The following is a 24,020-nucleotide window of genomic DNA, read 5'->3' as shown; positions in this document are numbered from 1 at the left end:
AGAGTCCCGGAGAGGGCAAAAGGGCTCCAGAGCAAATTCATTTATTAATTTTTAAAACTTTTTTTCCTGCTTACAAAAGTAATATATGTTTGTTATGAAACAACTTCCTAGCATAGGAAAGTGAAGGCCTCCTGTAATCGTCCCTCCTGCTGCTCACCACCCATACCTGTCAGATCATCCCGCCAGGAGCGTTGGGACCCGCGGCCCTGAGGACTGTGGCGGCAGGTGAAGGCCAGCATCGGTCCTCCCGCCAGCGGGGGGCGGCACGCCGCACGCTATGCGGCCGGCGGATCCCTCTTCCACACGTCACTCGCGCGATCGTCGGTGCTACATACTGCGCCTGCGCACGGGCTGCGGCCTTTTTCCCCCCCGGAGCCGTGTTGGGCCTGTAGGTCTGTGGCGAGCCGCGGACGCGGGTCTCTGTTCCGCAGGATGGTGAGTGGTTATCCCGATCTCGGGGCTACGGGTGCACGAGGGTTTCCTCTCCTTGCTCTGATTCCAGCGTAGGGTCCGTCTCGCGCGGCGCAGCGGTCGGATGGCATTAGATTGCCCGCTCTGCCATGGGCAGGCTGCAGCTCCCAGCGTGGCTTTAATGGCTGCCGCCCGGCGCGCAGGGTTAGGGGGGATGGGTTGACGAAAAAGAGCAGGAGCAGGACGGCGGATTGGGGAGGGAGGTGAGTGTAATAGACAAGCTTCGGGGGCTAGTGCTGGTTTGTCGGAGGGGGCGCCAGCAGGCAGCTGGGCGGGGGAGATTGTATGCAGTCGGTCTCGGACTAGCAGCGGGCTGCCTGGGTGTAGACGGGCTGTGGCTCCTCGGACCCAGCTCCACCTCTGACTGCTTGGTGGGTTTTCCGGGAGCGTCGGGGCCGGCAGGTCTTTCAGAAAGCCGGTGTCGTTGGGCTGAAAAAGTGGCTTTCAAGCCAAAACCATCAGTAGAGTTTGGAGGCTGTGGCCTCTCTGGGCCCCGAAAGGAACCTCATTTAGTTTGGTGTACGTGTCCTGTCGCTTTCTCTAGACTGTTGCTGGCACCAGTTTTTAATGATTTTAGGAGTGGGATGTTGTTAGTTAGTGGGGGTCAGTGCTGTTTTAATTGCTGAACATGCTCTTGGCCAGTTGAGTTTTGTGGCAAGTAATTTAGACTTGAAAAACGTCGGTGGGAAGTATGAGGTTATCTTCTCGAAATGGGGTTTACAGTGTTGAGAACAGACTGACGTTTGGCAAGATGGAGTGCTATGTAGAGCGGTGCTTTGCAAAAGTTGGGGCAAGGATCGATGCTGGTCTGCGAGGGAACAGGTTCAGAAATTGAGAGTAAGGGTTCAAAAATTTAAAAGCCATTTGATAAAGTTTATATCTGGTGAATATAAGAAATTGACCTGCATTTTGTATGTTTGTTTTTTCATTCCATTTTTTTCCGACCGATTCATTTTTACTGTGTTTTATAGAACTACCAGTCTTGACAGATGGAAAGTAAAAGAAAAAGTGATTCTTGACCCCAGATGGTTTGAGAAAGGCTGGACTGTACAAAAGTGACAGTTGTCTGGATTCTATCTTGAAGTTCAAGTGTTATTTTGTTACACGGTTAACTCAGATGTCAAAAGTATCATAAGCTAAAACATTTATCAAAGTTTTAATAACATTCTTTTTTCTTAAAGGGGTTTGTTAAAGTTGTCAAGAATAAGGCCTACTTCAAGAGATACCAAGTGAAATTTAGAAGACGAAGAGGTATGGTCAGTTTTTCATGTTCACAGTATTAAAAGAATCTGCTTTGCAATGGAGTAGACTTTCTAAAGGTACTTTTTTCTTTCAGAGGGCAAAACTGATTACTATGCTCGGAAACGTTTGGTTATCCAGGATAAAAATAAGTACAACACACCCAAATATAGGATGATAGTTCGGGTAACCAACCGAGACATCATTTGCCAGGTAAGTTGTATTCTAGACTCAAGCAATCCGTGGTATACCCCGCCCTCCCTTAACTCACTGTGCTAGAGAAGTTGTACTTGGGAAGCAAAACACAGGTATGGATTAGAAGGTCCATCTAGTCTAGTGCTTGGCATTCCAAAAACATTGATTGAGTAGTTCTTTTCATTCTAGTAGGTCTGGAGTTGGAGCCTGGGAAATTGGTACTTTAAAGATTAGAAGAGAAAGAACATTAGAGAAATTTATGCTATTTTGTTGGGGTTGGTGGGGTGGGAGGGTAAATTTGAGACTAAGTAGGTTCTTACCCATTCCAATTCCGGTAGAATAATAGAATTTGTCATGAACCAGGTCCTGACTTTTGCCTTACATGACTTAGTATGGCCTTATATGCCACATAACCACTGCTCTTTGAAGAGGTGGGTAGTTGTGAAGGTTAAGTTAGACTGACTGTTCTCATTCCTGCTTAGTGTTTGAAATAGGTTTTAATAAATATGTATGAAGGTGTCTCCCACATAAAAAACCTCCAGAAAGTGGCAGTTTGCTCCTGGAAGGTAGTTTTCTGAGCTTTCATTACTAGGGAAAATTTTCATAGTTGAAATTTGCTGTGCTTTGCTGGAGGCAGGCATGCCTGTTTTCTGGGCAAACTAATTTGCTGGTTGTGAAGGCACTGTCTTCATACCTAAGTTTAGATAACCTAACATTAGGTGTCCAAAACATTGTTGGACTTAGATATGTTTAGTTTGATGTTTGAAATAAGTGGGGATTGCTCTGTGACTTTTCAGAGTGCCTCTTAATGAGCTAACCCAACTAAGAGTCTTTTCAGAATTTAGAAGTAAGGAACTATAGTATAATTTATTCCAAAGGTATTTTAATATTCAGTGTCTGTGTGGTTGGTCTAGCCTTATGTACTGTGACATTTATCAAACATATTTACAGGCTGATAAACCTACCTGCTATAGTTGACCAAGCCATAAACTGTAGTTGGAAGTGAGTGGGTTTAACAAATTTTAAGTGATGCAGATCTATGTCCGGCTCTTTTTTTTTTTAAGGTCTTTGAAAAAGAAGGCACTTAGAACAAGCAGACAGTGAAAGCACCAATAACTAACCTGGTTTTTCTCTTGTTGTAGATTGCTTATGCCCGTATAGAAGGAGATATGATAGTTTGTGCAGCTTATGCTCATGAACTCCCAAAGTATGGTGTGAAGGTTGGCCTGACAAATTATGCTGCAGCATATTGTACTGGCCTGCTGCTGGCCCGCAGGGTAGGTACAAGATGACTTTAATTAATGTATTTTCAAAACAAGTCATTGTTTGGAGTTATCTGTGAGATAGATTAATCACACATGGATAAGATACCCTCAGCTGTGGGGTCAGGGGAGTGCCAGCTGTTGCCCTGTGGCTTATAAGGGCATCGTCAGAGAAGATGATTTTATAAATACAAACTTTGAGACGGCAATGCTGTTTCTAATAATCTGGTGAAGCAGTTGTTTTCCTGTTTTCTGCCCTGTTTGGTATATCTAGGTCAATAGAATTTTCTGTACTGATGGATGGTAGCCACATGTGGCTGTTGAGCACTTGAAATGTGTCTAGTGCTACTGACGAACTGAATTTTTAACTTAAATTTGAATAGCCACTTGTGGCTAGTTAGTGGCTACCTTGTTGGACAGATGGACTGAGGAGTGTAGATCTTCTGACCATCAACAACATACACCAGTAATACAGACTCTACTCCATATCCTCAGAAACTATATGTTAATAGGATGTCCAAGTGATTTATATGCATGTTAAATTTTGAGAAGCAGTGTCTTAAACTTTTTGGGGCTCAGGCATTGGTGGGGGATTCATTTTTTTTAATCATCTTCGCCTCTGGGTGGCAGCATTTCCTGTAGTGTGCAGAAAGGAGATGAAAATGTGCTTTTGCCTTATTTTTGTTTTGTTAGTTAACTGTTTTGCAGTGGAATTGTTACGTGTGCGTCGTTGTTGGGGACCCACATTTTCGTAAACATGTTTGAGTGGGGCGGGAAACATTGTCATGATGTATGAGAGTGCAAAGGCACTGCTTGTGGAATCATAGCTGGATGATGTGTACTAGCCGAGGAGTGGCCCATATTAACATAATGTAGTTGGAGAGTAGAGCCATAAAAGAAGTTCTCTTCAGCCCCAGGATCCTATTCCTACGATTTTAATCAAATTAAATAAAACTATATGTGATAACATTTAGTGTTTGTTGAGTTTTTATAGTCATGTGCGGCATAATTATGTTTTTGTCAATGACAGACGGCATATACTGTGGTGGTCCCATAAGATTAGTACCATATATCCTAGCTGTGTAGTTTGGCTATACCATCTAGGTTTGTGTAAGTACACTATGACGTTCACACAATGATGAAATCGCCTAACTGCGTGTTTCTCAGAATGTATTCCTGTGGTTAAGCAGCGCATGACTGTATGACTGAGGAAATGTGGAGATTGCCTCCCTTGAGTAAATATAAGAATCAAATTCAAGTATTGTACATCTTGATTGCTACATGAATCAAGTATGGACATGTAGCAGATTCAGAAGCTCTTAAACAAAGTTGTTATAGTTGAGGGTAAAATTGAATGTCTGAAGTTTCTTTTTGTAGCGTTTAAAAGTAGATTTGGATGAAGGGATAAGTGAATTGGAAGAAAATTTTTTTGTCAGAGGCATTCAAGTTGTGGCTTGAGATATTAGAGTTATTTAAATATATTCAGACAGGTATTTAGACTGGCTTCTTTGTTAATAGCTTCTCAATAGGTTTGGCATGGACAAGATCTATGAAGGCCAGGTGGAAGTGACTGGAGATGAATACAATGTGGAAAGCATCGATGGTCAACCTGGTGCCTTCACCTGCTATTTGGATGCAGGGCTTGCCAGAACTACTACTGGAAATAAAGTTTTTGGGGCCCTGAAAGGAGCTGTGGATGGAGGCTTGTCTATCCCTCACAGGTAATATAGTATTCAAGGCCTCTTTGCCTGAACTCTGATACTTCACTGTTTCTACCTGGTTGGGCTGTGGAAATACCTGAATCAATTAAAGGAATAGTAGCTGTCATTGTGTGCCTGCTATATGCTAGGTACTGTGCAAACGGCATCTAGCAGGGCAGGAAGGAACTGTGACACATTTTGTAAGTGGAGACTGGGGTCTAGAGGTGAATGATTTGCCTAAGGTTCTGGAGCCAATGAGTGGAAGAGCTGGGGTTGAAACCACTGCCTTTCGTGTGGACTTAATGATGGTTAGAAATGAGCTGCTCTCTTCCACCACCACTGCCCTCCCCGAGCCCCCAGTGCGTTTTCTTTTTTTCATTCAGAATGAAAATTGCTTTACTGAGTATGGAAAAATGTGGACTCTAGGAAAAAAAGAGTTTGAGAAAGAGGCTTATGACAGATTTGTTTACTTTCAACTGGAAATAAGATTGTAGTCCATTCTGAGGCGCTAAGTAGATTGTTTTAATTTGTTCTTTTGGTTTGAGTTAATAATTTTTGTTATTGTTGAATAGATAGATCTTAAAGTGATTTATTACCTTTGTAGGAATATTTTAGTGGTTGGAGATTTAACAACCAAAAAAATTTTTTCTGGGTATATATATATAGGTAAGCCTACAAAATGTAACTTAACTGGAACTTAACTTTTATAATGTGAAGGGGGGGCTATTTTTTTTTTTGAGGACCTACTGTTCTCTTGCAAGATACCTATTAGATATGTACTTATTCCCGTGTATCCTGAAGCCCCACTGAGAAATTCTAGGATTTTTTTTTTTTTTTTTTTGAGGAAGATCAGCCCTGAGCTAACATCTGATGCCGATCCTTCTCTTTTTTGCCAAGGAAGATTGGCCCTGAGCTAACATCTGTGCCCGTCTTCCTCTATTTTATATGGGATGCCGCCACAGCATGGCATGACTAGCAGTGTGTGGGTGCGCGCCGGGGATCCGAACCGTTGAACTCCGGGCAGCTGAAGTGGAGCGCGTGCACTTAACTGCTTGTGCCACTGGGCTGGTCCAGAAATTCTAGGATTTTTGAGGAGCAGTTTTCAAATCCTTTCCTATGATAATAATAAGAATTAACTTAATAGTAGTGGAAAGTCTTGGTTCATTTAATGGTTTTTAAAGGTGTGTGTGGCATGATTTTCTACCCTGGAATTCGGAGATTAGCTGCTGAATGATGATATCCCACTAACTGAGCAGTCGGTAGTTGGTCCTTTGGTTGCATATGATGCAATTAAGTGTTTCAAGACGGGACTGATGGCAGCTACTGAAATGAATTCCTGCTAGTGAACTGATTTCAATCAATATATCCTAAAATATGAAAAACTTTATTTTAGTACCAAACGATTCCCTGGTTATGATTCAGAGAGCAAGGAATTCAATGCAGAAGTACATCGGAAGCACATCATGGGTCAGAACGTTGCCGATTATATGCGTTACCTGATGGAAGAAGATGAAGATGCGTACAAGAAACAATTCTCTCAGTACATAAAGAACAACGTAACTCCAGACATGGTAAAAAATTTAACTAAAAATGCTAGTATTGGGTAATTTATAGAACCGGGTTTACTGCTTGTTTTTGTAACCCGAAATATAGTTTTATTTCAGGTTAACGGTTAAAAGTTGAATATGGGCATGTTCATAAGTATGGGCAGACTCAAGCTGTACTTGGCTTAAAATGAAATGCCTTGAATTTGGGATGTTGGACCTAGGGTAGGTTAAAAAGTCAGATACGGTAGTATAATGAGCTCATCTTGTCAGTGTGCTTTTAGGAATCTTTTAGATGCTGAAGGATGGCAGGCTTCAAGCATCCAAATCTAAAGCCTTTGGTGGTTTTTATGCATTTGGCTGTTCTGTATTTATAGATTTCATTGCTGTGGTCATAGTTATAATCTGCCCTGTGTGATAGCAGGTGCTAGATACTAAACTTCAATCATTTTAGGCCATGGGGAAGGTTCTTCATCATAGTAAATAGTGTTATGTTCTGGACTTTGTGAATGTCTCAGGCATGCACACAGAAAGGGAGTTGTACAGATTCTGACTAGTTCTGCGTGATGTTGCAGAAGTGAAGGGAACCATGTTTGCAAAAGTGAGTTTAATGTTGGAAAATTTATCACCCCTAAAATTGAGTCTCCATGGCTGTCTGTTAACACACTGGAGTGATTGAAGATGATAATACCGGTTTTAAAATTATAGTGAGAGCATTGAACACAAAAATCACACTTATTATTATAAAACTTACAAATATAGAATTATATATGAATTGATGGATTATATATGAAGTAATTGTTAGGTTCTTTTCTGTTAGTGCATGGTTTCTATTTTGGCACAGCTTTGGCTATGCAAATTATTTTTTAAATAGAGTTGTAAGTGGGGAAAGTTCACTCTGTTATTTGTATGGTTAGTACACAGTCTAGGGCTGAATAAACATGTAAATTGAGGTTTTGAACTAGGAAAAGAGGAGTTTCACGTTAATAATGTAGATGCATGTTAATTTTCACATGAGTAGATTCCTTTACATTATTGCTGACATCACCCTAGTAAAAAGGCCTTTTACATTTGACTATGATTCTACTTGGCCTGCAAAATTTTTCTTTCTAAGCCACATCTTGCTCTGGTCATGACACACTTGCTCAAAATTTTTCAAAATCCCCGTCTGTTTTGACATGTCTCTTTCCTAATGCTTTCCTATATACATGCTATACTTCAGCTGGACCACTCTTTGGCTAATGTACTTTTCCACCCAGCTTGTTTATTTTATCTTTGGAGGCCACTTTCCTTGTGTACGCCTGCTGAAGTCCTCTGCAGACATCTGGTGTGTCCCCAACAGGAAAGGGTCTTTAGTACCTGAACTCATGGCATTTTCTGCATACATGGTTGTATTTCCTACTTGTCTGATCTCTTGGAAGGAGTGAACTGGGTGCTTAACATTTGTTAGATGACTATATTTGAAGTCATTAAATGGATTTGTTAAATACAGTGGAAAACTAATAGAATGCTAAAAGAGGTAGAGAAATTAACTTTCAAAAGGGATTTAGGTAGTTCAGAATCTCAAATGCAGTGGAAAATTTTGCATTATTTTCCTTTGTTAAGCTTTATACAAATGCATGTGGTAATCACCTTTTTTCCCCGTTGAATGAGTAATTTTAGAGACCTGGATTACCTTGATTCATTCTTTAGGGGGCTGTAATTGTTACTAGATTCTGATAATGAACACTCAGGCATTTGATAGCTGTCATTTATGACTTGATCTTCCACAAAATCAGTAGTCATTTATTTAGAGGTGGTAATTGAAACAATTTAGAGTTGCAACATTGTTTTTTGATGAGTTCTAGAACCAAATTCTCATTAACATATCTAATTGGATAGTCTTTCAGGGTTTTCTCGGGAAATTCAGACCTCTTTCTGGTTCCACAGAGGCCTAATATTGCTGCCAGATACTGTTGACTCAGTATTGGATTTAAGAGATCCCTGGTATGTAATACTGGGACTAGCTTTGAAAGACTTATCAGATACCAAAGGAAAATGTAAACCTGGGGAATGTGGCAGGACAAAGGAATTTGGCATTTACATGTTGGCCCCATATACTCTTCATCTTAACATCTTAAATACTTTGTTTTGGCATGTATCCTCACTTGAATGAAAGAATTTAGGTCAGACAGTATTTTAAATGAGCGTAAAATGTGTTTCTACAGAAATCAATTTGTTCTAAACTTGGGTGTCTTAACAAGTATAGCAAAAATTCGTCCGAAATAGGTGCAAATTCTTGAGGAAGATTGAGTTTTGTGAATAGTGTCAATTCACGTTGCCTACAGTAAAAATTGGGAATTTCTTAGGAAAAGGTGGGTTACATTTAGAAATTTAAGCAGACACCAACATTGACCTAGTTTAGTTCTTTTTAATCTGGCTTGTTAAGACAAAACAGCTAGTAGTAGAATACATTATATTATTGTTTAGGGCATATGAAATGAAACCAAGTACTGTTTGCTTTGCTTTGTTTCAGATGGAGGAGATGTATAAGCAAGCTCATTCTGCTATACGAGAGAATCCGGTCTATGAGAAGAAGCCTAAGAAAGAAGTTAAAAAGAAGAGGTATGTGTCTTACTCTTGTATTTTCAAGAGAAAGTGGTTGGGAGGGGTTCCCTGCCTTGTTTCATCTTACTCAAACTCAGTGAAGTTGTGCAAACTCGATCACTAACTCTGCATGATGTTGCAGATGTGAAGGGAACCAGGTTTGCTAAAGTAATTGTGGTGATAGAAATGTATTAGCCTCAGAAGCTACTGAGGTGGCCCATTCTATCCTAGTACAGTGTAACTACCAGTTACTGCATTTTTTATTAGGCTAACTAAAGATGAGAATTACTTTCTGTTAATCTTTCACATTTTGATCTTTGAATTGAGTAGAAAATAATACCTACTGATTCTAAGCATTATACTAACATGTTTATTTTATTTTTGGCCCTGTCTGGTAATAGGGCAATTATCACAAAAGTTGGGGTTTGGTTAAATTAGCTTAAGATCATAAGTACATGTATTGGAATTGGGATTATGTGATCTCCACCTTGTTACAAAGTGCTTGTCTTTTTCAAAATTTAATATTCTCTATCCTCTTGAGCTATGGTTTTAAAAAATTACATTCATGTCTCTTTTACTTTTATGGTTTTGTAGGTGGAATCGCCCCAAGATGTCTCTTGCCCAGAAGAAAGATCGGGTAGCTCAAAAGAAGGCAAGCTTCCTCAGAGCTCAAGAGCGGGCCGCTGAGAGCTAATAAACCAAACCACAATTTTCTATGAAGATTTTTCAGAGAAAGACATTAATAAACTTATTGACCTAGCAACTATTTCTGTGTTAAGTTCTTAATGAAACTGTAGGAAGTACTCTGAAATTGACAGTATTTTTCTTCAAGAAACAAGTATAGCTTTTTCCAGAAAAAGTTGTCTTGCATAGTGACTCAAAGTTCACACCTGCTTCTTGGGCTTCTGCTCTCCCTGACAGTTTTCCCTCAAATTGTGTGATGTGCAGCCCTCCCTAAAAAAATCTGACAAGCAACAGACCAACCTTCCACTAAGAAATACATCTTCCACGCATTTATTGTAACCAGATGATTGATTGTGGGAAGAAAAAGTGCCTTCGAAGTATACAATTTTAAAGTAAGCAAAACTGGTGCTAATCCATGGCTGTAATTTTTGAGAGAAGGCTGTCCAATGAAGGTCACATAACTTGAACATATTCGCTTTAACCAGGTGAAACCTTTCACCAGAAAATACTGAGTCTTTTCTCCACAAGACGTGTTTAATTTTATGGAGATGTTGAAAGGTACAAGCCAGATCAGAATAAACATGAAAATAACATGAAGGAGCAACTATTGACCCTTGTATGTCAAGGTTACATGAGAAAAAAATGGTGTTACATGGAAAAATTTACATGCCTCGTAAGAAATAGCCCTTTGGCTAACAGGAAATACTGTTTGAAAATGGAAAATTATTACTAAAAAGTCCTATGATTTCAGCGTCTTGCTCTTAATGTCTCACTTTCCCATAGTTCAAATTGAAGATATGTGGATCTGGATTGGGTCTATGGCCTTAAGATGGCCGTTTGGAAGGACTCAGTTGGCTGGTTAATACTAAGATGGACCCTTTGAATCTACAGTGATGAAAGCTCATCCATTTTCAGCCTCTAAAACTGGCAGTTAGACCTTGCCAAGTAGAACAGGTCTTGATGGGTTTTGAATTTTAATCAGTAAGAGCCACTCAAAACATTCTGAAGTCACATAACATTTGATGTCTAAATGAGTATTTAAGTCTATAATACAACAGACCATGCTATTAACCCAACACCTGTTTATAAAGGAGTAATTTTAATTTACCTGCTTTGCAGTCTTAATTTCTGTTAATGTGCAAACTTTACCATGCTAAGACATTAGTAAATTTATGTATAAATTTTTTTAAACAGCAGCTTCAATGCAAACAATGTTTCCAGCAATGGTATTTTGGCTAACATAAATCTATAAAGTAGTCTCACTGTTGATGTTTATGGAATGAGGCTTTTCACAGCATTTTAAGTCAGTCAAAACAGTTACACAGTGAATGTATTAGGAAGTGTACCAGGGCTTCTAAAAGGGGAAGAAGGAAATCTTTTTGGACCTGTTGATTCTTTATTATACCTCCTGCCATTACTTAAGCAATCAACATGTATTTTTAAGATGATGGCTTCTTAGAACCAGGGAAAAGTTTTGTGTAACTGGCAGGAATTTGAATCAGAAGCCATTTTAAAAAATGCTCAAAATTTTTGTTTAGAAGTGATAAGTTTCCTACAATGGTCACAATGTGCGAACTAAGAGTCATTTGTGTAGGAAATTTTCTTCCACAGTAATGTTTTTAGGTTATTTAGTATCAAAGAATGTTCCATCTCCATTTGATTTGCTGTGACTTTGAGAGCAATGCAAGAATAGAGCTGCTTTTCTAATTCTTCACGAATTTCACTTGGAGCACCACGCAGTAGGTAGTCTTTGAGTAACTGACAGGCTTTTGCCAAGTTTGGTTGTATCACTTCTGAAGTACACCTCATTGTACTCTGATCACAGCTAGTTCGACAATCCGTGCCATAGACACAGTCCAGATCAGACTCACAGTGACGATCCTTGATAAGTTCTTTGAGGTTTGTCTCTGGCACAATTTTTCTCATGTCGACCATTTTCAAATCATACTTATCATTATATCCTAGATTTTTGGCACTAGTATCGCACATGAGGAAGTTTCCATAGGGGCCATGGAAAACATCTTCCACAAATTCTAGAAGTCCTATGGCTATTTTCGCCTTTCTAGGCCATGATGGTGTGAACAACTGATCCATGCTTCTTCTGAACCCAGATGGAATAAAAAGTTCAATGACCCATGGGAGGCTTATTCCATAAAGAGAGGTATATTCAACACTTTCCATCACATAGAGATCACCACAGAATCCCATTAATTTGGGGGTATGTTCTTTGTCTTGAAGTATCACCATGAGAAGAAATTCATTTAGTTGAAGAAGCGCCCATGCTGACTTTGCTTCTCCCAAAGAAACCTGGCCATCTTTGTCTCCATCAGCCACCGTCAAGACGAGGTTAACCAGTTCAGAGAGGTTTCCTTGGTCACCCAACTTTGCCTGTAGAGATAAGACTTTGGCTAATTATACAGAAGGAATGAAAAACACCTCATATGTAACATTTGTGGGGATTATTACCATGCTAAGTAATCTTGCTACTGAATCCCCATAAAGGAACTTAATATGTCTCCAAATAGTTTTGATGCGTGCTAAGTGAGTCAGAACTATGTTTTACGGGCTGGCCCCGTGGCTTAGCGGTTGGGTGCGCGAGCTCCGCTACTGGCGGCCCTGGTTCGGATCCCGGGGGCGCACCGACGCACCGCTTCTCCGGCCATGCTGAGGCCGCGTCCCACATACAGCAACTGGAAGGATGTGCAACTATGACATACAACTATCTACTGGGGCTTTGGGAGAAAAAAAACAGGAGGATTGGCATGGATGTTAGCTCAGGGCTGACCTTCCTCACACAAAAAAATAAAGTGTACAATTCAATGGTTAAAAAAAAAAAAAAATGGCTATCCTAACTCCTGTAGCCCCCTCAGATCTTGTAGATAAATACAGTTAAGACACTAAGTAATTATTCTTTGTCTTACTCTTACACTTACTTGCAAAACTGTAAGGTGCTCATATCCAGATAATAAGGGTCAAATGAAAATTATTTACTCCTATTTTGTAGTTATCACATTAACACAATTATTTTGTTCAAGTTGTATTGTTCCAGTAATGAAAGTTAAAAAGTATTTCCCTGTGCAAGTTCTCTGGGATAAAATAGTCTGGAAAATGTAAACTGTCCAAAGAAAGATTTTGAGTGAAAATATAAGAGCAATAGAAACGAGAAAAAAGAGATTCTTTCCAAAAGTAATTATTTTCATCTTTTAATATTTCTATTTAATCTTTATATGAGTATTTACATTTAAAAAAATTTGTAATCAGGGTGTGCCAATTTTATTTCACCTTTTAAAAAAAATGTGTATCAGTTATAATGTCAAACTATAAAGCAACCTGTCTACTTAATGAACTCCCCTCTCATATTTAGACATTTTTAGCTATTAACAATAATGTTAAAGTAAACATCCTCCACACATTTTTTCTTTTCCTTGAATTATTTCCTTAAAATGGAGTCCCTTATATAGGTCAAAGAATAGCAACACTTTTATGGTTTAGGATGAGGTCCTGCCAACTCTTCCAGGAGAGTGTACTGCTTCACACTAGCAACATGTGAATGGATATACTTACTTTATTTACTTTTTTATTTATTTATTTATTTTTTTTAGGATATACTTACTTTAAAGAGACTGTAGACCATTTCTTTGAATTTCTGTACAGTAGTTCCCCTAGTTGGTTTATCAAATAGCACTATTTCTTTTCTTGGTTCCAGTTCAGTTCCAAAATCAAGATGAAGTGCTTGTTCCATTTGACATTTCACAACACCTGGTAGATTATCCCAAATCCCTAAATACATCTATATGAAAAAGAATGACAAGTTATGCTTTGGGCTGACTAGAAAACTCTATCACTATATTTTTTATAGTGAGTGTCCTCTGCCTCTAAAAAAACACACACACAAGCAACAAAACATTGAGATTGAGCTGCAACTTTCTTTTTGAATTACAAATTTGAAATCATACTCCAAAGCTTTTTTCCTTAATTAATTAATTAATTTGTTTTTTTTGGTATGGAAGGTTGGCACTGGGCTAACATCTGTGCCCATCTTCCTCTACTTTATACGTGGGACACCTGCCACAGCATGGCTTGATAAGCGGTGAGTAGGTCCATGCCTGGGATCTGAACCTGCGAATCCCAGGCTGCTGAAGCAGAGCGCGCAAACTCAACCACTACACCACTGGGCCAGCCCTTCCTTAATTTTTTTAGATTATAAAAGTTATGAATGCCTAAATATATATATCTTTGACCATGATCATCAATTTTATGTTTTTCAATGTTTTATTGTGGTAAAATATCAAAAACATAAAATTTACCACCTTAACCATTTTTAGTGTACAGATCAATGGTATTACATTCATGAAGTTGTGCTACCATCACCACTATCCATCTCCAGAACTCTTTTCATCTTGTAAAACTGAAGCTCCATACCTATGAAGCAATAACTCTCTGTTCCTCCTCTCCCCTCAGCCCCTGGCATCACCATTCTACTTTCTGTCTTTATGATTTTAACTACTCTGAGGTATTTCACATAAGTGGAATCATACAGAATTTGCCTTTTTGTGACTGGCTTATTTCATTTAGCATGATGTCCTCAAGGTTCATCCATATTGTAGCATATGTCAGAATTTTCTTCCTTTTTAAAGCTGAAAATATTCCATTATAGGCAATACCACGTTTTGCATTCCCATTCATCCACCAATGGACACTTTGGTTGCTTCCAGGTTTTAGCTATTGCGAATAATGCTGATATGAACATGGGTGTACAATTATCTCTTTGAGATCCTGCTTTCAATTCTTTTAGATATATACCAGAAGTGGAATTGCTGGATTACAGGGTCATTCTATTTTTAATTTTTTGAGGAACTGCCATACTGTTTTCCACAATGGCTATACCATCTTAAATTCCCACCAACAGTGCACAAGGGCTCCAATTTCTCTACTTCCTTGTCAACACTTGTTATTTTCTGTTTTTTTTTTTTTTTTGATAGTAGCCATCCTAATAGATGTGAGATGGTATCTCATTGTGGGGTTTGTTTGTTTTATTTATTTACTTATTTACTTATTTATTTATGAGGAAGACTGGCCCTGAGCTAACATCTGTGCCCATCTTCCTCTATTTTGTATGTGGGACACCACCACAGCATGGTTTGATGAGTGGTGCATAGGTTGATGCCCAGGATCTGAACCTACAAACCCTGGGCTGCCGAAGCAGAGCTCATGAGCTTAGCCACTACACCACCGGGCCAGCCCTCTCATTGTCGTTTTGATTTGCACTTCCCTAGTAATCACTGATGCTGAGCACATTTTCATGTAGTTATTGGCCATTTGTATATCTGTTTTTGAGAAATGTCTATTCAAGTCCCATTTTTTAATCTAGTTTGTTCTTTTGATGTTGAGTTTTAGGAGTTCTCTATATATTCTGGATATTAATCCCTTATCAGCTATATGATTGCAAATATTTTCTCCCATTCTGTGGGTTGCCTTTTTACTCTATTGTCTTTTGATACACAAAATTTTCAAGAAGTCTAATTTGTGTATTTTTTTCTTTTGTTGTCTGTGTCTTTTCCAAGAAATCGTTGCCAAATCCAATGTTGTTAAGCTTTGCCCTACATTTTCTTCTAAGAGTTTTATGTTTCAGTTCTTACATTTAAGTCTTTGATCCGTTTTGATTTAATTTTTGCATAAGGTGTTAGGTAAGAGTTCAACTTCATTCTTTTCATGTGGATATCCAATTTTCCCAGCACCATTTGTTGAAAAGACAGTCATTTCCCTATTAAATGGTCTTAGTACTCTTGTCAAAAACCATTTGACCACATATGTGAGGGCTTATTTCTGGGCTCTCTATTCTATTCCATTGGTCTATATGTCTGTCTTTATTCCAGTACCACAATGTTTTGATTACTATAGCTTTGTAGTAAGTTTTGAAATCAGGAACTGTGAGTCCTCCAGCTTTGTAGTTCTTTTTCAAGATTGTTTTGGCTATTCAGGATCCCTTGAGATTCCACACGAATTTTAGGATGGGTTTTTCTATTTCTGCAGAAATTGTCATTGGGATTTTGATAGGTATTGCATTGAATCTGTAGATCACTTTGGATAATAGTAACATCTTAACAATATTGTCTTCCAATCCATGAACATGGGATGTGTTTCTATTTGTTTATATCTTTGATTTCTCTCAGCAATGTTTTGAAGTTTTCACTGTACAAATCTTTCACCTCCTTGATTAAGTTAATTCCTAAGTTTTTTTTTTTTTTTTGTGAGGAAGATCAGCCCTGAGCTAACATCCATGCCAATCCTCCTCTTTTTTTGCTGAGGAAGACTGGCCCTGAGCTAACATCCGTGCCTGTTTTCCTCTACTTTATATGGGACACTGCCACAGCATGGCCTGACAAGTGGTGCGTTGGTGCGCGCCTGGGATCCGAACCCGGGCTGCCAGCAGCAGAGCATGTGCACTTAACCACTACGCCACGGGGCTGGCCCCTAAGTATTCTTTTTGATGCTATTGTAAATTGAACAGTTTTCTTAATCTCCTTTTGCAACAGTTTTCTTAATCTCCTTTTGGAATCCAAAATCCAATCCAAAAAAAATCAACAAACTGATTTTTGTGTGTTGACTTTGTTTCCCTGCTATATTTTGCTGAATTCATTTATTAGCTTCAACAATTTTTTTTGTGGAATCTTTAGGTTTTTCTATATATAAGATCCTATTGTTTGTTAACAGACATAGTTTTACTTTTTCCTTTCCAATTTGGATGCCTTTTATTTCTTTTTCTTGTCTAATTGATCTGGCTAGAACTTCCAGGACTATGTTGAATAAAAGTGGACAAAGTCAGCATCCTTGCCTTTTTCCTGATCTTAAAGGAAAAACTTTGAGGCTGGCCCAGTGGTGCAGCAGTTAAGTTTGTGCATTCTGCTTTGGCAGCCCGGGGTTCGCTAGTTCGGATCCTGGACATGGACCTACTCACCACTCATTAAGCCGTGCTGAGGCAGCATCCCACATAGAAGAACTAGAAGGACCTACAACTAGAATATACAACTATGTACTGGGGGTTTTGGGGAGAAAAAAAGAAAAAAGAAAGGGAAAAGCTTTCAGTTTTTCACCATTGAGTATGATGCTAGCTGTCGGTTTTTCATATGTAGGTTTTATTATTTTGAGGTAGTTTCCTTCTAGTCCTAGTGTGTTGATTGTTTTTATCATGAAAGGGTATTGAATTTTGTCAAATACTTTTTCTGCATGAATTGAGATGATCCTTTTTTTTTTTCCTTCATTCTGTTAATGTGGTATAGTACACTGATTATTTTCATATGTTGAACCATCCTTGCATTCCAGGAATAAATCCTGTTTGGTCATGATATATGATCCTTTTAATATGCTGCTGAATTTGGTTTGCTAGTATTTTGCTGTCGATTTTTACATCAATGTTCACAAGGTATATTAGTCTATAGTTTTCTTTTCTTGTAGTGTCTTTATCTGGTTTTGGTATCAGGATAATGCTGGCCTCATGGAATGAGTCAGGAAGTTTTCCCTCTTCTTCAATTTTTTGGAAAAGGTTGAGAAGGATTGGTGTTAGTTCTTTCTTAAATGTTTGGTAAAATTCACCAGTGAAGCCAACAGATCCAGGGCTTTTCTTGTTGGGACACTTTAGGTTACTGATTCAATCTCCTTACTAGTTATAGGTCTATTCAGATTTTCTATTTCTTGGTAGGTTTTGTGTTTCTAGGAATTTGTCCATTTCATCCAGGTTATGAAATTTGCTAGTGTACAACTGTTCATAGTACTTTCATATAATCCTTTTTCATTTCTGTAGAATTGGTAGTAATGTCCCCACTTCATTTCTGATTTTAGTTTTTTTTTTTTTTTTTTTTGCTGAGGAAGAGTTGCCCTGAGCTAACATCTGTTGCTAATCTTCCTCTTTTTTTGCTTGAGGAGGATTAGCCCTGAGCTAACACCTGTGCCAATCTTCCTCTATTCTGTATGTGGGTTGCCACCACAGCACGGCTGATGAGTATTATAGGTCTGCGCCCGAGATCTGAACCCACAAACCCAGGCTGCCAAAGCGGAGTGTGCCGATCTTAACCACTAGCCATGGGGCCAGCCCCTGATTTTAGTAATTTGAGTCTTCTCTCTTTTTTTTCTTACTCCATCTAGCTAAAGGTTTGCCAATTTTGTTGATCTTTTCAAAGAACCAACTTTTGGTTTCACTGATTTTCTCTATTGTTTTTCTATGCTCTGTTTCCTTTATCTCTGCTGAAATCTGTATTATTTCCTGCCTTCTGCTAGCTTTGGGTTTAGTTTGTTCTTCGTTTTCTAGTTCCTTAGGCTGTAAACTTAGGTTGTTTATTTGAGATCTTTCTTGTTTCTAAATGTTTATAGTTAGAAACATATTTTTTAAAAGTCAAATTACACAGAAGGATAAAAAGAAAAGTTCTTCCACATCCATTTCCCTAATTCCACACCCCAGAATTAGTAATTATTAACTATCTAGCTATTTATCAAACTAACATTATATGGTGCTTACTATGTGCTATGGTCTACTAATTTATTTTATTATTTTACTCCTTATAACAATCCTATGAAGTAGATACTATTATTATCCTCATTTTACTGACTGGGAAACTGAAGCAGAGAGAAGTGAAGTAGCATGCTGAAGGTAACACAATAGTGGCAAAGCCACCATTTGACCCCAGCCAGTCTATTCTTGTTTATATATAAAAAACAAATAGGATTATATTAATATTAGTATAATATGAATCCAAACAAAGCAGAGTATATCACTCCCCTGATTCAAACCCTCTAATTCAATTACAATAAAGTCCAAAGTCCTTTCCATTGCCTAGTAGGCTTCATATGAGCTGGCCTGGCCTACTTCTCCAAACTGATCTCTACCATTTACTCCCTGGGTATCTATATCCCAGCTACACTGGTCTTCTTTCTCTTCCTTGAACTTATCAATCTTATTCCAGTTTCATGACCTGCTTCATTTGCTGTTGGCTCTGCCTGGAATCCCCTCTCACAGATCTTCACGTGGTTGGCTTCTTCACGTCATTCAAGTCTCAAGCTTTGCTGTCACCTTAGATAGGCCTAACTCCATCTAGAATAGATCCCTCTTCCATCTCAGGTCACTCTCAAACCCATTACTCCGTTTTATTTTCTTCACAGCCATTAGCATTGTCTGAAATGATCTTATTTATTAATTCATTGACTAATTCATTATCTGTCTTCTCTCACATGAAACATAAAGCACACGAGGGCAGAGGTTTTATCCGTCTTCTTCCCCACAGTCTCTCCCAATGCCTTAAACAGTACTTAGTACATAGTACATACTCAAATGTTGAACTTTGTTTCAGAAATCCTCTTAAACATGATTAGTATTGTCAACTTAAAATTTATTTTAAATTTCTATAAGAGTAATGTGTATTTATATTGGAAATTTAGAAATAATATAAAGAAAAAAGATGAACATAAAAATCATGCAATATTCCACTGCTCAAGGATAACCAGTGTTGATATTTTGTTTTATTTTCTTCTAGCCCAGAAATATCCTATTGTTTTAATTTATATTTCTTTGATGATAAGTGAGGTAAAACATTTTTTTCATTATGTTGATCAGCTACTTATACTTCTTCTTTTGTGACTTAGCTCATCTTGTCCTTTGCTCAGTCCTATAGTTTAATTCTTCATTCAGGTATGAGTTCAAGTATTATCTTAGAAAGGTCTTCCCTGATCACCTCCTCTACAGCCCCCATCCCTCTCATTCTCCATCAATTCACCCTGTGTCTACCCTATATAAAACACACCACATTCTGTAATTATCTTGCTTATTTATTTATCTATCAACTATTTGTGTTCCCCATTCCTCTGGGATAATGTAAGATCCATAAGGGAGGTAATCTTATCTAACTTAATCACCACTGTATTCCTAATAACTAAAAGAGTGTCTGGAATACACTGGGAATAGGGGATTAATAAACATCTGTTAGATGAGTGAATCCAAGTATATAAAAATTGAAATACATAAAATGTCCTAAAGCTCTGGTTCAAGAATTCTTTTAATAATGCTTTAGTTTCAGGTAAAATTAGAGTGCACCATCAATCTGGAATGTTTACTCATAATGTCCATACCTGATTGTTGGGCTTGGTGGATAAGCATTTTCCAAAGTAAAGAGTTTCTGTAACACAAAGGCTACTACATGCGGGCCCATCAATAATTCCAGTCTTGTACTTGTCACACTAAAAACCAGGAAATAAAGAAGAAGTTAATAAAGAAATGTTCACAAGAAGAAACATAATAAAGACACCATAAAGAGATATCTATATTCTTTAAGAAAAATTTCTACGGTAAAAAGAACTCAGGCTTTGGATTTGGACAGACTTGGATTTGAATCCAAGCTCTATTCTTTACTAGCTACATGATGATGACAGTTCTTATTGCAATTAGGGTGTGCACAGAATTTTGAAACTCTTTTTCCCACTTACATGGTCTAAGGCGATATGGTACCTACTCTTTCCAAGAATAGGGGCACTCTATTTTAAAAAATGGCTCTGGCATTAAAACAAATATAAAAATAAAGTTTAAAGTACCAAAATATTTGAAAATAACAAAATAAAGTGACTTCTGTAATCTTGTCATCCTTGACATCACCAAAAAAAAAAGAAAGAAAAAGAAATGTAAACTCTATCTTTGATAAAATAAGGTACCAAATGTAATCCTAAGGCACAAAACATATGGATAGCTTGCCAAATTCAGTAAAAATTACACCAGAGTCTAGAAGTAAGCTGAGATTAAATACTTGTTGTGACCTCACTTCTCTGACAAAGTTGGCAGAGCATCTAATAGCTGGTATACCTGAGGAGCAGAACCATCACCCTGGTTTGCAATGAAGGTTTAAGGAGGCACAAGCTCTGGGAACTTCCAAAGACTCTACCTGGCATCTTGAAGTAGCAGGGCAAGGCAGTGCTAAATGATAAAATCCTTAAAATGTTATCTATGTTGGAGGCAGTCTGTTGATGAAATAGGGGTTGGGAGAGACTATATTACGAGCATCTCTGCAGTTGTGGGGCAGATATACAGGCTAAACCAATCTGTATGAGCACCTCTGTCTCTCTGTCTCACCTTGACTCTCTCTCTCAGACACAACACACATGCACGTATAAAGTCTGGGCCACAGCATCTCCACTACTAGGTGTTCCTACAAATAGCTGGTTGAAGAACTCATTTCATTCACTAATGAGTAATAATCAAAAGCAAGCAAGCATGAGATCTGTACATAAAATCTACAAGAAAAAGGTGAAAAGGAATAGGAAAAGCAAATGTCAGATAAAGAAATTTTCTAGGAAAATGTTGCCCTGAAGCAGACCAAACATATTGCTATGAATTCAAAAGACTTAATGAAACAGTTTAAAATAAGACCTCAAAGCAGAAGAAATGATGAGACAACAGATGGAAATGTAAAATAAGCTAGCAGAACTTAGAAAGGAAGAAAAAGAAAAAGTCCTAGAAATTAAAGCCACATTATAAATGGGGGAAACAGGCGGCAAAGACAACATAGTAAGACTTACGAGCCTAGGTTGAGAAAAGTGAGCGAAATGAAATGGAAATTTAAAAAGAACTAAAAAGAATTTGAGATAAAATCATAGATATAGAAGACAAAGGATATCCAGCACGTCCATATTAGGGAGAACGGAACAAGTGGAAAAGAAAAAATATTCAAAGAAGAATTCAAGGAGACTTCACATAAGTGAAAGAACACTTTATTTATTTATTTATTTATTTTTTCCCCCAAAGCCCCAATAGATAGTTGTATGTCATAGCTGCACATCCTTCTAGTTGCTGTATGTGGGACGCGGCCTCAGCATGGCCGGAGAAGTGGTGCGTAGGTGCGCGCCCGGGATCTGAACCCAGGCCGTCAGCAGCGGAGCACGTGCACTTAACTGCTAAGCCACGGGGCCGGCCCAGAACACTTTAATCTACAGACTGAAAAGACAAACAACGTCCCAAAAAAACCAACACAGAATGACCCCTGTGACATATCCCACTGAATTTTACTGGACTTCAAAAATAAATAATCCTTTGAGCATTCAGGCAAAAAGATCAAGACACCTTTAAGGGAAAATATATCAGATTGGCCTCAGATTTCTCCACAGCCACATTCAATGGTAGATAACAGTGGCACAATAATGCCAGCAAAGTCTGTGACAGAAGGAAGTGTGACTTGGTCTTGTCCTAATTTTCTCATTTGTAAAAGGGGATGTGAACTGTGCTTGATTTATAGCATTATTATGAGGTGTAACGGTATAATGAGTCTAGATAACCTGTGATTTTAACAAGTGCTCAATAATAGCTATTGTTGTTTCACATAGCCAAGCTTTCTTTCAAGTAAAAGGCATCAAATGTTTCTGAACATATAAGGATCAGAAAATATAACTCCCATTAGCATCTCTTAAAGAACTATTAGAGAATGAATTTCAGGCAACCAAGAGATGAAGAGAGAAACTGAACATGGAACCCAGTTGAAATGTAGGACTAGGATGAAAACAACCTTGGGAATCTACTTCACCATAATTGTTAATACAATATCTGATAGTTACTACATGCTTACTGTGTGTCAGGCACTGTTCTAATGCTATACTTTTACCATCATGACAACAACCCTGTAAGGTGGAACCTATTGATATATCCATTGTGAGAATAAGGAAACAGAATTATCTGTTAAGTAACTTGCTCAAGGTCACACAGCTATAAAATGATAAAGCCAAGATTCCAACCTATGCAGTCTGGTTCCAGAGCTCATTCTCTTAATCACTGTTGTATATTGTTCAGAATGTTAATATTATAAACTATACTAGTAAAAGTAATAAAATTAACAAAAACCAAGAAGGGAGGATGTAAGAAGATGGAAGGTAGCAAAAGGATGTTGATTTCCTTATCTTTAATATCCAAGGTCAGGGCCGGCCCCATAGCTTAGTGGTTAAGTGTGCGTGCTCCAGTACTGGCGGCCCGGGTTCAGATCCTGGGTGCGCACCAACGCACTGCTTCTCCGGCCATGCTGAGGCTGCGTCCCACATACAGCAACTAGAAGGATGTGCAACTATGACATACAACTATCTACTGGGGCTTTGGGGAAAAAAAGGAGGAGGATTGTCAATAGATGTTAGCACAGAGCCGGTCTTCCTCAGCAAAAAGAGGAGGATTAGCACGGATGTTAGCTCAGGGCTGATCTTCCTCACACACACACACACACACACACACAAATAATAATATCCAAGGTCAAAAGATAACATTTATATCTTATAAATCAAATAACAGAGATAGAAGTATATTTGAAAGTATGGAGATTATCACTAGAAGAACTAATAATAATATTGATTAAAATTAGGTGGAGTAAAGGAGATGAATGGAAGTATAATAATTTTGTCATTGCTTGTAGTGGGGGAATAAATAGACATGGTTTAAAGAAATAGAGGATAAAGTCATTTTTAAAAGTTATAGTATAAAGCTAACCACTAGAAGAGCTAAAACAGAATACAAATCTTCCTAAATTATCAGAAGGAATACGCATAAAACAAATTAAAGAAATATACACCCTCTAGAGAAAGATACAAACCAAATGAATCCTTAAAAACAGAAAGAAAGTAGGTCACAAAATGTGATACAGAACTAAGCCACATCTATAAATGTCAGTAAGATAAGCTCACCTATGGAAAGAAAAATATTCTCAAAAAGTGTCAAAAAGTTGAAAATAAAAGATGGTACAGGTACACCAGCCAAATGCAAGGAAAAAAAAATTAAGTCACAATCTTATACCAGATGAGGTGAATTCAGGGGGGGCAAAAGTATTAAATAAGGCAAAAAAAAGGGGCTCTTTATAATGATAAAACATATAATCTACAATGAAGACATTATAGTCACGAATTTCTACAAAGCAAATAAAGTAACATCAAAATTAAGCAAAATCTATACAAAATAGAAAAAGAACTAAACAGAAAGACATTAGAAGTAGTAGACTCTAATTCACTTTTAAGGTCCATGGCAGATAAAGAAGTTTCCAAAAAAAAAGATATAGAAGAACTAAATAACCTGACTAACAAGGTAGATCTAATTGCCCTGAGAACAAAGAATAGACTCTTCAAATGCCCATGGAATATTTACAAAATTAAACCAAAACCTTATTACATTTCACTTAGCAGAAATGGCAGAAACAGTATTCTCCAATCACAATATGATAAAACTTGAAATTAACAAAAAATCTATCTGGAAATTTTTAAATGTTCTTTTAATTCTTGAGTCAAAGGGAAAGTCCAAATCAAAATTTTAAGTGTCTAGGAAATAACAATAATAATAAATT

At 37.9% G+C, this 24,020-nt stretch overlaps 2 protein-coding genes and 3 non-coding genes across 6 annotated transcripts in view; 4 read left to right on the top strand and 1 right to left on the bottom strand.

The window, feature by feature from the left end:
• The first annotated feature begins 375 nt into the window (after positions 1 to 375).
• On the top strand, positions 376 to 9,763 carry RPL5 (ribosomal protein L5). Its single transcript, XM_014780147.2, has 8 exons — positions 376 to 435; positions 1,653 to 1,722; positions 1,808 to 1,923; positions 3,048 to 3,182; positions 4,686 to 4,888; positions 6,261 to 6,438; positions 8,927 to 9,015; positions 9,592 to 9,763. The coding sequence occupies exons 1-8, from the start codon at positions 433 to 435 to the stop codon at positions 9,689 to 9,691; spliced, it is 894 nt and encodes a 297-aa protein (XP_014635633.1). The 5' UTR covers positions 376 to 432; the 3' UTR covers positions 9,692 to 9,763.
• On the top strand, positions 6,093 to 6,188 carry LOC147918052 (small nucleolar RNA SNORD21). The gene has a single exon (XR_015549358.1). It is a non-coding gene; the product is annotated as a small nucleolar RNA SNORD21 (small nucleolar RNA).
• Positions 6,952 to 7,051, top strand: LOC147918051 (small nucleolar RNA SNORA66). The gene has a single exon (XR_015549362.1). It is a non-coding gene; the product is annotated as a small nucleolar RNA SNORA66 (small nucleolar RNA).
• LOC147918050 (small nucleolar RNA SNORA66) lies at positions 9,103 to 9,235 on the top strand. Its single transcript, XR_015549361.1, has one exon. It is a non-coding gene; the product is annotated as a small nucleolar RNA SNORA66 (small nucleolar RNA).
• Positions 9,764 to 9,982: 219 nt separating the features above from the next.
• Positions 9,983 to 24,020, bottom strand: part of DIPK1A (divergent protein kinase domain 1A) — a 108,936-nt gene continuing 94,898 nt past the window's right edge. For both annotated transcript variants that reach the window (XM_087447430.1, XM_087447436.1), the window contains 3 exons: positions 19,798 to 19,905; positions 13,295 to 13,471; positions 9,983 to 12,069 (listed from right to left, as the gene is read on the bottom strand). In XM_087447430.1, coding sequence (XP_087303556.1) covers positions 11,257 to 12,069; positions 13,295 to 13,471; positions 19,798 to 19,905 — 1,098 coding nt within the window. In that variant the 3' untranslated portion in view covers positions 9,983 to 11,256. The remainder of the gene's footprint in view (positions 12,070 to 13,294; positions 13,472 to 19,797; positions 19,906 to 24,020) is intronic.

Source organism: Ceratotherium simum, chromosome 2, assembly GCF_057802395.1.
Source record: "Ceratotherium simum simum isolate JZ-2026a chromosome 2, ASM5780239v1, whole genome shotgun sequence".
Classification (NCBI taxonomy): domain Eukaryota; kingdom Metazoa; phylum Chordata; class Mammalia; order Perissodactyla; family Rhinocerotidae; genus Ceratotherium; species Ceratotherium simum.
Note: the sequence above shows the minus strand (reverse complement) of the source record. Positions and strands in the feature narration are given on the sequence as shown.